The 16,074-nt window shown below is 41.8% G+C and overlaps 1 protein-coding gene across 1 annotated transcript in view; it reads right to left on the bottom strand.

Annotated features, from left to right (window-relative positions):
• NBEA (neurobeachin) overlaps positions 1–16,074 on the bottom strand; it is an 812,633-nt gene that overhangs the window by 715,904 nt on the left and 80,655 nt on the right. The window contains 2 exon segments of the mRNA XM_033948014.1: positions 5,188–5,385; positions 10,967–11,113. Of these exon segments, the coding sequence (XP_033803905.1) occupies positions 5,188–5,385; positions 10,967–11,113 (345 nt within the window).

Below are 16,074 nucleotides of genomic sequence, written 5' to 3'. Positions count from 1 at the left end.
ACGCCAGGCCGGGCACGTAGAAGCGCCGGGCCCACAACCTTCCCCCCCTCCACATCAATTATGACATCGAAGAGGAAGTTCTGTGCCACTTAATTGCTGCCTGGCTGGCCCGGAACTTCCTCTCTGATGTCAGAATTGATGTTGGGGGGTGGGGAAGGCTTGGCCTGGCTTCGGGGAAGCAGGGAGAAATCGGTGATGGTGAATTTGGGGGGGGGGAGAGAGAGAGAGAGAGAGAGAGAAAGACAGACAGAAAGGGGCAGAGAGAGAGAAAGAAAGAAAAAGGGGAGGGGCAGGGAGAGAGGAAGAAAAAGTTGGACTCATGGAGGGACAGAGAGAGATGTTGGTTGGGGAATAGAATGAGGTCTGGAGGAGAGGAAGCATGCAGGAGGCAGAAAGAAGGGAAGAAATATTGGATGCATAGTCAGAAGGAAGTGCAACCAGAGACTGATGAAATCACCAGACAGCAAAGGTAGGAAAAATTATTTTATTTTAAATTTAGTGATCCAAATGTGTCCATTTTGAGAATTTATATCTGCTGTCTATATTTTGTACTATGGCCCCCTTTTACTATACCATGATAGCGGTTTTTAGCGCAGGGAGTCTATGAGCGTCAGGGGCAGCATGGGGCATTCAGCGCAGCTCCCTGTGCTAAAAACCGCTATAGCAGTTTAGTAAAAGAAGAGGGGGTAAATTTGTCTATTTTTGTATAGTTGTTACTGAGGTGACATTTAAGTCATCTGCCTTGAACTCTTTGGAAAAAAAAAAACCTCCGAATATAAATAATTAACATTTTCTCTGCGTACAGTGTGCTTTGTGGGGGGGTTTTTTGGGTTTTTTTTAAATTCTTTATTCATTATAAATCATAAACAAGTGTACATAATTACATCCATTACAATTACAATATAACACTTGAAAATCTATATCATATGATCTAGAACAAAAATATATACCCCCCTCCCACCCACCCCTCTCAAAGCAACCTAAAATTCTTTAATCATTGTAAAATATACATCAAATGTACAAATACCACACATTATACTTCCAATATAACACTTGAAATTCTTCACAATCGTTTGAAACAAAAACATCAATCCCCTCCCACCCACTCTTAAAATAATTATAGCAAAAATTCAATATTAAATATACCCTACCCCATCCTCCAATGTGTAACTATAATCTCCCATAAAAAAAATAATAAATAAAAAAATGATGTCTACTCATTACAGTACTTTTCCATTGGCCCCCAAATCTTTATAAAATTATTGTAAGTCCCTTTCTGCGTAGCAATAGCTCTTTCCATCTTATAAATTTGGCATAATGAGTTCCACCAAAAGGTATAATTAAGATTAGAGTAATTTTTCCAATTATTGGTTATGTGCTGAATGGTGACCCCTGTCATGATTAACAAAAGTTTATTATTATACGATGAAATTTGACTTTTTTTCCTCATAGATATACCAAACAGAACTGTGTCATAAGATAACGCAACATGGTTTTCTAGAAGACAGTTAACTTGAGGTGTTTTTTTTTTTATTTTTTTATTGTTGGTAGATCATTTTGACTTGGTCATTTTAAAAGTAGCTCAAAAGCCAAAAAAGTGTGGGCACCCTTGCTCTACAAAATGATCTCTGAGCAGAGAGCCTGCTGATGACCGTCGAGACGGTCTGTAGTCAAGAAAGGAACCATGACCAGACATGTGGTCTACCATCTGGCAATGACTTAGGATTAGAATCTGCCACACTGGCCATAAGGTTGTCCGACTCTTTGTCAAAGAGTATTTGTCCATTGAAAAGAAGCCTGCTCAAAGCAGCTTTAGAGGCAGAATCTCCTGTCCATTGTCTGATCCTGAGCTTTCTGTAAGAGGAGATAGAATAAGCAGACACTTTGCTCATAACCCTGATCATGTCATATAGAGCATCTGCTACATAATCAACCCCTGAAAATACCACCTAGAGCCTGTCACAGCATCTTATGTCAGGCGCGCACCATAAAAGAAGCTTCTGCTGTTGCTCTCAGACCCAAAGCTAAAGCTTCAAACGATTGTTTGAGGATTAAGTCCACTCTGCGATCCTGTGTATCCTTTAGAATTACTCCACCTTCACTAGGAAGTGATGTACACTTTGCAACAAGCATTTCCTGTAAATCTACCCTAGGTGGTACAAATAACTGCTGAAACTCAGGAGCCATTGCGTACAATTTTGTCATGGCTCTGACAAACCTCAAGGGGCTCTCTGGCAGCTCTCACTTCTCCATTAACATCATGGTGATCTCTGGATGTGAAGGAAAAAATGTGGACTGGGTCTTAGAACTGCTCATAAAAGAGCCTGAGGCTCTTTCAAACTTAACTGCCTCAGAGATACTGTAATGACTTCCATTAAGATCAACGATTTAAAGAATCTGCCCACTGTCAGGTCCTCTGCCTGGTCCAGGGCCGCCACAGACTCTTGGCTGGTAGTGCCAACTTGCGACCCTGAAACCTCTAAACCTAAAGAATCACTTTGCGGGAGCAAAGGAATCAAACCTGACCGTCAGTCATCCCAGTCCTTTTCTGACAGGATTACTGATTCCTTTGGAATACCTTTCCACTATGGACCAGTGCACTCTTAAGGGAAAAAAAACCCTGAACAGTCACTGGCGTGTTTCCAGTTTATGCAAATGATCCTAAATATTTCATATAAACTTAAAGAATTACACTCACAAAACCAAAATTAAATCCCTGAACTGGATCTCCTAAGAACCTCTGCAGGGACATTTGCTGTTTCTTCATGGGCTCTGAAATTTGAATTTCGAAGAAGACACCGAGTCACAATTTGAGAGCCCAAGAAGGGATTTTTGCCCCAACATTTGAGCTTTTTGTGACTGGAGGAACTAGAGGGGGCTAAGCCCATCGCTCCCACTCTTCATCCTCAGCCAGCTAGCCAGTCAAAACTGGCATGATACAAGAGTAAAAAGGCCTCAGAAACCCATATAAATCGATTATTAGTAAAATTGAGGTGTTTTGAGGCAGATAGAGGCTTTTAAATTAAAATTGGGAAAACCAAGATGGCCACCACAGAAATTTTTGCGCCAAAAAACCAACAACCTGAGAGAGCTGAATAGAAGTTTAAAAAAATTCAGGGAAGAGTTTTTTTTTGGAGGCGAGGGTCCCTACATGAAGCCCCAGATACCCTTAAAACTATCATTTTGGAATCACCCCAAAGTTTCCCATAGACAGTAATAGACTGTTCTCACAGTACTGCCTGGTACAATGCCTGCATTAGTTCACAATGTAACTGTACAAAGGAGAAGATTCCTGCCTCAAGACAAGCATATAAGATCCTCCAGAAGCTTGTCTCTTTGAGCTGCCTTTTATACAGGCTCTGAGAGCCTGAAACCCTTAATCCCACTAGCTCCTCACATCTGGGGGGGGGATGCAGCCAGCACCTGCTACAGCCCTCTGGACCAACACAGGGCCACTCAGCCTGTGCTCAAGTGCCTGATAAATCAGTGGCATGCCAAGTTCCCAGGGGGAACGCATCCCAGCTATCCTAAGTGTTAGTGCAGGTCAGCTAGATTGGTTCCCTGCTGATACACATACACATACTCCAACCAGGAAATCCTGGGAACCTCTGGGACACTGTGAAGCCTCACACTTTGGATTAAAACCAGAAAATAATAAATCAATTGCAGAGCAGAAGAAAAAACTGAGGAGATGGGGACTGCCCACTGACACAAGGAGGCACAGCTGAAAAGCTGAAGATGATTACTTCTGCAAAAACTCACGGGTAGAAGTGAATAACCCACTGGTCAAGACTCGTGTTCCTTTGCACTGGAAGATATTTTTAAAGAAAATACAACAAGCAAAAAAATTCCTAAAGCAAAAGCATAAACCAATGTTTATCTGCAGTTTCTTCTCTATCTTTTATGTACTACCTAGTCCTCCATTTCTTTTCTCTATACTCACCCTTCTTGGCTCTATCCTGGTCTCTCCTTTCTCTTGTCTCCAGGCCAGTATGTCTCCTCTTTTCTTTTCTCCACTCACCCCTCATATCCGGCATCTCTCCCTACCTCTGTGCATCCAGTTTTCCCCTTCTCATCCTCAATCCCTCAATGGATTCCTCACTTCCCTCCCCAACTTTAGCATCTCTCTCCCTCCTTTCCCTCCTCCATGCAGCACCACTATCCCATCTTACCTCAATACAGTACCTCTTGCCCTTCATGCCCCCCAAATCCAGTGCATCTTTCCTCCTCCGTGTCCCCCATGCAGCACCTCTCTCCCTCCTTGTTCACCCGCCCCTTGATGCAGCTCCTCAGTCCCTCCTTGTCCTAAGTCCAGCGCTTCTCTTCCTCTTCTTGCTACCCCCCCCCCAAGCATCACCTCTCTCTCTCCTCGACCCTCTCAAGGTACCAATTCTCTCCCTCCTTGTCCCAATTCCAGCATTTCTCTCTCCTTGCCTCCCTCAATGTAGCAACTCTCTCCCTCCCATCCAGCATCTGCCCTTTTTCTCTGCCCTCCCCTTCCATCAAGAATCTACCCTTTCTCTCTCTATCCCTTCCATCCAGTGTCTGCCCTTGGCATGTCACTGCTCCAACTCCATAGTCTGACACCTGTCTCCTTCTCTTCCATCTCTCTCTCTCTCTCCTCCCCATGTTGTTTAGCATCTCTCTCCTCTGCTTCCCTTCCCTCCCTCTCCCATGGTTTGGCATCATTTTCTCCTCTCTTCTCCTTTCCCTTTTCTTCCTTCCTCTCTCCCTCCCAATGGTGGCTTTATCCCTCCCCCAATCAAGTGCAGCATTTCTCTCCCCCCATGGGATGGGTACCTCTCTCTTTTTTCTCCTCCAAGCTGCTAATTGCAATTTTCAGGTTACTTGCAGCACCAGTCAGCTGAACACACTGCCTTCAGTGGTCCCAGAAGCTTTCTCTCTGCAGCACTTCCTGTTCTGCAGAAAAAATGTTTCAGGGGCTGAAGGCAGCATTTTCAGCTGACTGACACTGTTGATGGCCCAAAGACTGCAGGCACAAGCATGAGGAAGAGACCAGTGCACCCCCGCAAACAAGATTATTGGATTAACTGTGAGCAATTTCATTAATCTGTGTTAAAGATGTAGTGCATTAATTGCATTATTAATAACACATTAAATCTGGACGTAATTTGCTAAAATCTTTACAAAAATACACAAAATGATGTACTTAGAGCCAAACTGTACCTGAAGCATAAGTGCATGTGGAGAATGTACAAAAATTGAAGGATTTTCCTTTGGTGATGATTCAAGGCATAGCTGAGCATCAGTAGCTTTTGCATTATATGTGAAGGCAATACTACTTGCAAGTTTTCCATCATATAGAACCTGTTTGTGGTGTTCAGCCAGATGAATGTCGCTCTCGGATTTAAATTTGAATGTGCTCTATAAGAAAGAGAAAAATATGTAGACCACTTTGAAAAGTCTATTGTATTTTGACTTTTTTAGTCAAATGACTAGATTTATAGTTCTATAATATTGAAAAGGCTCAACCATTAACAGTATAAAAAGCAGTTACTCACCTGTAGCAGGTGTTCTTCAATGACAAGACATAGGTTCTTACAATTGGGATAGAGCTCTGATGCAGAAGCTACCCAGCATTCTGTAGGTTTAAGAAGCTTTTGGCAACATCCCACCCTGCATATGAAAGTGCTTTCCTGCCCAGTGCGAGTGCACAGGACCATTAGTATGATACTACAGCAAAAAGAATTCAACTCCTAGGAAGAGGGAGGGATGCAAGTGGTGAAATAATGAGGGGGAGGGGGTTGTGGACTACTCAGGGTGCCATCTCAGTAGGGGGCACTGGCATCTCTCCTCCTCTCCACCCTCCCATACCTCTTGGCTGGTGCGAACAGCACCTCCAACCTGCTGCTTCTGCCAGACGCATCTCTCCCTCTGAAGTCAATTCCTAGTTGCGGGTTAAAGAGATACAGGAGGGAGGGAAGGAGCATGCATTGCCGGCAGGGGGGGCAGAGAAGAGGGTGAGGGGGCATCATTACCCTGGGTGCCTCCTGCCTTCGTTACACCACTGGAGGGATGTAAAAATACATGTACTATTGTCCTCGGATAACACCTGCAGCAGGTAACTTCGTTTTCTCTGAACAAGCAGAGCATTAATTCTTACAAATAAAGAGCACTTTTCAAAACTCACTCAATGTATTTTTGTCAGTTTTGAGCTTTGTGATTAATTTTGTTCATTGAGGCAAGATTCATTTACTGTAGCTCATCTCTGTGCTAAAAATCGCTGAGTCCAGGAGTTCTGACACAGGAATAAACTATAGTTAATGAATCTTGCCTTGATGAATGAAATTAATAGCATAGCTCAAAATTGACAAAAAAAATAGACTTGAGTGAGTTTTGGAAAGAGCACTTCAGTTGGAAATCCCTTGCTACCAGGCTCACCAAAAACAACAATCCAAAGACAATAGGGATTTGTAATGACAAGGCCAGCCAGAACTAATCAACGTGATACTATATGTTGTGGAGGTACAGCCTGGAACAGAAGAAAAATGGGTTTAAGAGGGTAGAGTTAGATTCTAGACACTGAACAAATTATGCAGGACAGTCTGACCGAAACAGCTGTCATGTCAAGAATGCTGATGGCAGTATTGAAATGTGAATGTGCGGACTGTAGGCCAAGCAGCAGCTCAGCAAATATTCTGAATGGAGGGTAGTCTCAAGTGGATTACCAAAATGGCCATAACTTTGATATTATAAGCTGTGACAGGACCCTCTAGAGTCAGCTCACAAGTAAAGGAGATGCAGTCTGCTAGCCAATGGAACAGAGCATGCTTTGTGATGGCTGTCCCCATTCTGTTTGAATAAAAAAAAACCAAAGCCGGATGGATTGTCGGTGGGCTTTAGTCCACTCCAGATAAAAGGCCAAGGCTCGCTTTCACCAGACTGAGCACAGGTTTTTGGGAAGAATGTTGGCAGAACAATTGACTGGTTAAGATGGAACTCCAACACCACCTTAGAAAGGAGTTCAGGTTAAGTGCAAAGAAAATTACTCTATTACAGTAAAGTCTTGTGAAAGATGGTCAATTACTAGGGACTGAAGCTCACTGACTCTACAAGCTGAAGAGACCGCCACCAAAGACACGACCTTCTTAGTCAGGTATTTCAGATGACAGGAATCAAGTGACTCAAAAGGAACTTTCATCAGTGGAGAGAGGATGACGTTGAGGTGATTTGATAGGGAGCTTTGCCAAATCAAACTAAAGGCTCTAGAGAAGGGCTTACTCCCTACACGGTGATAATAACGACTAATTGTACTGAAATGAACCTTTACTGGTTTACAAATTAGCCTTAGAAAGGTGCAGAATGTATTGAAGCAGATTTTGTGTAGGGCAAGTAAAAGGGTCTAGGGCTTTGCCTTCACATCAGAAGGCAAACCTCCTCCACTTAAAAGTATAACATCTCTTAGTGGAACCTTTTCAGGAAGCCAGCAGGATTTAGGAAGCATCCTTAAGCAGCTGCAGAGATGTAAATTCTGCACTCAATGTCCAGGCCATGAGGACTGGAGATTAGGATGCAAAAGACAACTCATTCTAAGTATCAGAAAGCCATCCAGTCTCCAACGCTCTTTGGACAACAACTCCAGAAGAGGAGCAAACTATATATGCCTCATCCAATAAGGCACTATGAGAATCATGGTCCTCCTCTAGTCCTGCTCGAGTTTCAGCAGAGTTTTCCTTATAAGACAGATTGGAGGATACGCACACAGGAGACCTTCTCCGCAATGCATCCTACATTGATCTATCTTGTGATCTGAGTATGAACAGAACCAAGGGGACTTGTTATTGAGATCAGTGGCAAAAAGATTGAATGAGGGGATGCCACACTCATAAGAGCATAAGAAAAGCCTTACTTGGTAAGACCAAAGGTACATCAAGCCCAGTAGCCCATTCTCATGGTGGTCAATCCAGGTCACTAGTACCTGGCCAAACCCCAAAGAGCAGCAACATTCCATGCTACTGATCCAGGGCAAGCAGTGGCTTGCCTCATGTCTTTCTCAATAACAGACTAAGGACTTTTCCTCCAGGAAATTGTCCAAACCAGCAGTTAAAGGTCATATTCTTAGTCCAGTACAGCAGATTTAAATATTTGTTGTTCTATTTAATTTTGCATTATAGCCAGAAAGCATGTGCCTGCTTATGCTTAGTGAAACAATTCCATCCTTTCTTATGTTAGTCATATGTAAGGAAAATAAAACAAGCAGTGACACCAACATCAAGATTTCCACTAGATCACTTTATTTTGGTATCCCTAAAAACAGAAGAATGGTCTAGTGGTAAGAGCCTAGTGCCTCAGCACCATGAGAATGCGGGTTCGATCTTACCGCTGCTCCTTGTGACCCAGGGCAAGTCATTTCACCTCTCCATTGATCAGGTTGCATAGTTAGATTGCAAGCCTGCCGGAACAGATGGAAAACATTGAGGGACGGATTCTATAACCGGCGCCATTGTCACTATCCACCTTAAAAACGGCCACTGATCGCGTGTCAATCACATGATGGCACCAAGTACAGAATCGCACCTCCAGCAAAGATAGGCACCAGAAATGTAAACCAGAGTTTTCTAGACCTACATTTCTGGTGCCTATCTTTGATGTGAAATTGCGCCTCTGTAGGCACTTTAGGCTGCCTAACACCACTTCCATTAGGCAGCCTAAAGCACCTAGGGAGGCATGATTCTGCCACCAATCATTTAGGTGTTGGTAGGCACCTTGAAACTCAGTTAAAAACATCATTTAAATGGTGGTTTGGTTTTTTTTTGTCGATCATGGGCACCTACTAACACCTAAAAAATTGGAGGCAATTAGAGAATCTGGGTCTTACTGATTTGTATTCAATGTGAACATCTTAGACTATAAGTGGTATATAAAATAAATATTAAAGTTTAGAATGTGGCATTTTGAAATTAGTGTCCCCAAAAAGAACCATCCACATCACTCGCCACCACTCACACAACTGCATCCACTCCATACAACAGAACACACAGACCCTCAGACACACCAGAACTCCCCACCCCCATCCCCTAGGCACCATAGAGAGGAAAGACTCAGCTGAGAGCTAATAGCTGGCTGATAAGAAGAAGAAAGAGGTGCAAATCTCTCCCCACCCCCCACCCCCCTACAACCACTCAAGATGACAAGTCCCACAATCTCTCCCACAGTCTGACATAATGCTTTTGCATTTTTGCTTCTCCGTTCCTTTTACCCCTTCCCTGCTTCCCCTGTTCAGCAGAAGTCCTTCTCCTTTCCTTTTAACTCCCCCCTATCCAGTAGTACCCCTTCTCCCTTACCTGCTCACTGTCCAGCATTCGCTAGGCCGGGTAGCCTCGGGGCTTTTGCTAGGCCGGCCCGCTTTGCATTATTGAAGTGGGGAGGCCTAGCAAATACCCCGTGGCTGCTGCCGCTGCTGGTCTGGGGGTGAGAAGGAGAGGCGTTATCAGAAGTCAGCTGGCGTCGGAGATCGGTGCTGGGGAAACCGCCGCACGCGTCGCAAACCACCAAAGGCTCCTACTGCGCATGTGGCGACACGGAGCCACGGATCAGGGATCACAGCTGCATGAAGTTTCAACTGCGCATGCGCGCTAAGGGTTTTATTATAGCGGATTACATGCTTAGCGTAAAGTAATGCCCCCGATCCTCCCATGACCCGCACATTTAAATTTAGACACAGATCTCTCACCTAAATTTACACACCTAACTTGCAGTTCATTTTAATTAACACCAATAATTGCTTGCAAAAATGCCAATTATTGATGCAAATTAGCTTGTTATTTAATTAAATTGTGTGAGCAATTTGGATATGTGACTAAAATTTTACATGCAATTTTTAGCGCCTTTTATAGAATTGGGGAGATAATTGCACAGTTGCTACATTCCAACCATATCACTCCTGAGCTTATCTGATGACACGCAGTGGCATTATCTGGATAGTATTCTGTCTGGTTGTGACTATTTTCACTTTCAATAAAAATATGTTTAAAAAAAAAATGTGGCATTAAACTTCCATGCTTATTATTAAATTTTTGTTTTGTATTTTTGTAAAGGTACAACGTTAACCCCACTCCCCACCCCACCCCTTTTTTTACAAAGCCATGCTAGCAGCTGCTACAGTGATAATCGCTCTAATGTCCATAGGGAATTAATAGACGGAGTGTTTGCCGTGCAGCTTTGTAAAAAAAGCCATAAGTTTGTATATCTTCTGATTTGATAAATACACAGTTTTTAAAAATCTGACTCCTGGACACCAAAGCACCAACACAATGATGCAAAGTGTAGTATGTATACTCCACAGCACATATGCTGCAGCGCAATACACGTATGCTACTTTTCCTGCAGCAGCAAAGTGGAAGCAAGTTATTAGTATGTAAAAAAGCAGAAGGGAAGGCCATACCCACTCTGTTACGATTTTAAAAGCATCAAGATGATCAGTGAATCGATGTCAAATGCCTTACAGCAGTGTGTCTCAAACTTTTTTAACTCCGACACACTAAACAGAGCAAATGTTTTTCACAGCACACTAGACATGTTTTTCGTGGCACATTATAATTGAAATGTAAAAGTGAAAAACTAACAAAAAATTAAATTTGAGAGTTATTTATTTAAAGTTCTATGGTAAAACTAAAGTAGATAGAATAACTACTGCATAAAAAATAAGAACAAAACTAAAATTATTTGTCGTTAGTTTTCAAGGACCAATAATGCCAAAGAATGATGCTTGTCTGGGCAGTTGTATCCTTACACACACAGAGGCTCATAACATTGACAGACTTGCATGTCATCAATTCTAGTGTATATTTATGAAGGGAATTTTTAAAAATAAAGTAAAGTTCTGAAATCTTTCGTGGGGCACCTGGAATCACTTTGGGGCACACCACTGTGCCATAGCACACAGCTTGAGAGGCACTGGCCTTACAGAAATACAATAAAAAGTTAAAGTAATAGTACCGACTACCTTATAACCAGGTCCTAGCTGATGTATTGCAAAAATCTGTGCTGGGTTCAATGCTTCACTAAAAACGAATACTGCCCCAAGTTGACCACAAAATACTCTATTTGCATCAGCAGTTTCTGAAGATCCAAGGAAGCATTTGTCATAACTCTGCAAAGAAAAACAACAACACAACAATCTATGTATAATATAGAGTGATCTGAAATAATGGAATTTAACAGTAGTTATATAGAAGTTAGCCTGCAAAATCCTTAAAAACAGTTTATGACAGCACTTACCAATCTTTCTACAACCACAACTAAAAATTACATTTAGGTCATCGTGAAGGATTAACATGGAAGACCTTTCTGGTTCTGCTATTGTCTTAATGTTTGCTGTTGTTGTATTGTATGTCTTTAGACAAAATTTAATAAAAAATTATGAAAAAAAAAAAAAAAAAAAAAATTACATGGCTGAAGGAAGCGCCTTCCCTGTCTCCCCCCACCAAACAACCTATGACATCCTATGGAGCGTCTGCCCAGGTCAACTCCAAATGTGGATTTCATGACAACCCATTGTTTAGGAAGCCCTGATTTATGATATTGTATAAGTTTTAAGAAGCAGACAGATCCAAACCAGTTTTTACTGTGGAAAATACAAAGAAGCAAAAGCATGAATGAGAGATTTAAAAATCACAAACTATTGTACAACGATCTCTTAAATGAACACTTTTATCTGTATAAAGGGACATATTTTATGGGCCAGGCTCAAGTCATGGTTTTAAGCTATGTGCTTACATTTGAATTTTCTAAAAAGAATGTACCTAATTTTTCACCAGAAAACTATATGCAAAAATTAGCAGGCATAAATGCTCGTGGATTAGGGATGACCACTGCAAAAATTAGGTTCAATTCATCTTTGGTTCTATCATCCATTTGATGAGCCTTTGGACAACAAATTATTTGGATTCATTCAAGTCAAGGAAGCAAACAATTTTGCACTCTCAGTGTGCTTTTCTATTCAAATTTCCTTATAGCCTGCAGATAGGTATCTACCACAGAGCCAGCAGCACTCCAAGATATCAAGAATGGCATGAAGACTCCATGGAAACTAAAGATGTTTAAAGGGCACTCACAGTGATATAAAAACTCCAAGCCAGTATCATAGGAGTAAAGCAGCACAGAGTACAATGAAGATCTCAAAGCACCACGGGCAACAAAGCATCAACATTGGCCTAGAAACTCTAAAACACTAGGAAAAAGATAAGTTAACACCAACATTGGCATGAAAACTCCAAATCTTCTGAGAATGAGGTAAAGCAGTATAAAAAAGGATTAGGTTATGGTTGAAAACCATCTATCTCCCTTTGAAACTCTATTTACATATGCAGATGACATCCTTGTCCTCACCAAAAATATAACAGCTTGCATAACGAAACTCCAATTCTAGGCCTTCTCTGTACAAATGAAGCTGAATGAGTCCAAAACAAAACTACTCTGGCTTGGCCCAAAATTAGATCCGTTACCCATGCTCATTCCACTACCTTCTGGTCCCTCACTGCAGATCGAATTCTCAAGCAAAGTTTTGGGCATCATTATTGACTCTACACTTTCCTTTAATAATCATCTCAACTCTCTGGTAAAAAAATGTTTTTTTAGTCTTCACATGTTGAGGAAAGTGAGATCCTGCTTCCGCCAACAACAATCCTTGTACAATCAATCATTCTTTCCAGACTGGACTATTGTAATTCCATCTAAGTTTAACCAATAAAAATCTTCAAAGACTTCAGCGGATCCAGAATACTGCGGCTAGGTTGATCTTCGCAAAAAGCAAATTTGACCATGTTTCCCCGCTTCTGTCAAAACTTCACTGGCTTCCGGTGATTTCTAGGATTCACTTTAAATATACCTGCCTAATATTCAAGATCCTACATGGCATTCTTCCTCCTCTAATTCCACTATCCTGGAATTCTTCGAGACCTGACACTACCAGATCCACCCACAAACTCAAACTATCTTTCCCCTCGTTAAAAGGCATCATGTATGCAGGTAAATTAGGGAAATCCCTTTTCTTCAAATTCACTGAGATTTGGAATAATCTCCCTGCCCCACTGCTGAACCTAGGCTCATTCCAATTATTCCGAAAGCATCTGAAAACCTGTCTTTTCTCCAAAACGTAAAGCTAGCTATTTAAAATGTAAAGCTAGCTATTCTCTTCATAACCTCTAATTTCTTATTATGTCCTTCCCTCATTTATTGAATTTACCTGTAAAACGTGCCAAGCTCTATCTTTATGGAGATGATGCGGTATACAAACTTAAGGTTTAGTTTAGTTTTGAAATTTTGCGGGAAAAAGAGCCCAAGAGTAAACCAGAAAATCATCCACAAAGTCAAAATCATCATCAATCTAAAACAGTGGTTTTCAGCAGTACTTAGGACATACAACCAGTTAGGTTTTTAGAATAGCCACAATAAATATGTATGAGACAAATTTGCATACAATGGAAGTAATTATTGCAAATTTATCTCATACATATTCATTGTGGATATACTAAAAAACAGATTGGTTGGATGTGTCCCAAGGTCTGGACTAAAAGCCCCTAGTCTAAAATATGATGATTTGTGGTTGGCCTCTCTCACTACAGCTGATATGAGAGCTCAAATGCCAACCATCAGGAAAAGGAACATGCAACAATCTTTTGCACCAAGGAAGGTTTAAGATGGATTTCGTAGTTGGCAATGCAGTCATCAAAATATGTGAATAACTGGGCAGATAATGGATGCAAGGATTGCTTGGTAACTTGCCTGCTTGGTGGGAAAGGTAGCTGATCTCACATAGTGCCTAGATAAAACTATTATAGTGATGCCAGAGAGAAGGCAACTGACTTGGTACATGGGTACAAACATAGGAAAATGCAGGACACACATATAAAGAGATTATGTTCTTACTTTGATAATATCTTTTCCTGTAGATAGGTGTGTTATTCTGGACAAGCGGGTAATTTCCCCATTCAGAAGGAATTCACTCTGGATTTTTTTCTGTGGTCCTCCTACTTCACCGGGAGCTCTACTGCCATCTGCACTGGGAGCTCCATCAAAATTATGTGAAGGGAAAATGGGAAACTTCCCAAACAAATAAACTGTTCTGCTCAAACATAACAACACTGGAACAAGCAATGAACAGCCAACAGAAACACAGAAACATGATGGCAGATAAAGGCCAAACTGCCCATCCAGTCTGCCCATACACAGTAACCATTATCTCTTCCTCTCTCTAAGAGATCCCACGTACCTATCCCAGGCTTTCTTGAATTCAGACACAGTCTCTGTCTCCACCACCTCTTCTGGGAGACTGTTCCATGCATCTACCACCCTTTCTGTAAAAAAGTATTTCCTTAGATTACTCCTGAGCCTATCACTTCTTAACTTCATCCAATGCCCTCTCATTCCAGAGCTTACTTTCAAATAAAAAAGATTGTGTCTGAATTCAAGAAAGCCTGGGATAGGCACGTGAGATCTCTTAGAGAGAGGAAGAGATAATGGTTATTGTGAATGGACAGACTGGATGGCCATTTGGCCTTTATCTGCCATCATGTTTCTATGTTTCAAGTCTCTTGTCACCCAGTCAAAGAAATTGATCAGATTTGTCTGACAAGACCTACCCCTCTAGTGAATCCATGTTGCCTCCAGTCCTGTAATCCACAGGATTTCAGAAACTTCACCATTTTCTGATTTAAAAGTGTTCTATTAAAAGTCAGGCATCAAAGGAGCTCAGGTACTACTCCTTTAGACACTAAAATATATTATACAGGATTCTTCAGAGCCCAAAGGGCTGACTGGCATCCAAGATATAAACTTGGAGAAGAACAAACAGAATGAGACAGTAGGCAGGAGCAAGAAGGATAAGGCGGAGGTCCAGAATGACATACCTATCTACTGGAAAAGATATTATAAAGGTAAGGACATAATCTCTTTTTCCAGTGCAATAGGTGTGTCATTCTGGACAAGCGGGACATACAAAAGCAGTTCCAGAAATCTAGGGTGGGCTGACTGCACAAACCCATAACACTGAGGACCCAAAGGCAGAGTCCTCTCTTGCCACGACATCCACCCTGTAAAACTTTGCAAATGGGTGTAGAATGGACCAAGTCGCAGCTCTACCAATCTCCACTGGAGACATTGCCCTAGCTTCCACAACGGAGATACACTTCTGGTCAAATGTGTCTTAACAAAAACAGGGGACTGTTTCCCACAGATAATGTAAGCTGACGAACTGGCCGCACAGATCCATCTGGAAATTGTGGCCTTGTGGAATTTGCATGCCTTGCTTAATCGAATAAGCCAGCACAACAGATGGTCCGAGAGTCTAAACTTGTCAGTCACTTCCAGATAATGAAGAACTCTTCTCACGTCCAACTTCTACAAAATGTGGTACTGTTTCTTAGAACCTATGAACCGGAATACAGGTAAGCGGACTTCCTGATTAACATGAAATGCCGAAACCGCCTTCAGCAGAAAAGAAGGAACTCCAGTTTCCAAGATTTTAAGGAAAAACTCTCTACAAGAAAGAGCTGAGACCTCATCTCACTGAGGTCACTGCAACCAGAAAAATCATTTTTAGCGTCAGTCCAAGAGGGATGCTTCTTCCAGTGGCTCAAACGGAGCTTTGGTGAGACCTCACAGAACTGCATTAAGGTCCCACAAAGGGAATGGTGGTTTGATCGGTGAAGCGCGCACACCTCAGAAATCTGGTGCTGTCTGGATAAGATGCCAGCATAAGTTTGTGGTCCTGAGCCCTGAAACTAAACAGCCCTGCTACTTGGGCCTGAAAGGAAGCCATGGTGAGGCCCAAGTCAAGGCCAGCTTGCAGAAAAGCCAACACCACTAAAATCAGAGCAGAAAACAGCTTCACCTATTCTTGGGCACACCAATGCTGCAAAGATGGCCGCTAATGTGCCGGATTTCTTTATTGTAACAGCATCTGAAGGGATGGGATGGTTGAATACCAAAAGAATGTCAGATGCTGTTATATTTAAAAATGCTGTTATATTTAAAAATTCCTTTTGAGCCTATGAAAGAACTGAATGTTTTATATGAACACTAATTTGCAAAATTGAATTGAATAGGGATTCG

The sequence above is a fragment of the Geotrypetes seraphini genome, chromosome 6, assembly GCF_902459505.1.
Source record: "Geotrypetes seraphini chromosome 6, aGeoSer1.1, whole genome shotgun sequence".
Lineage (NCBI taxonomy): Eukaryota > Metazoa > Chordata > Amphibia > Gymnophiona > Dermophiidae > Geotrypetes > Geotrypetes seraphini.
The sequence above is the reverse complement of the archived record's forward strand: the minus strand, read 5'-3'. Positions and strand labels throughout refer to the sequence as shown.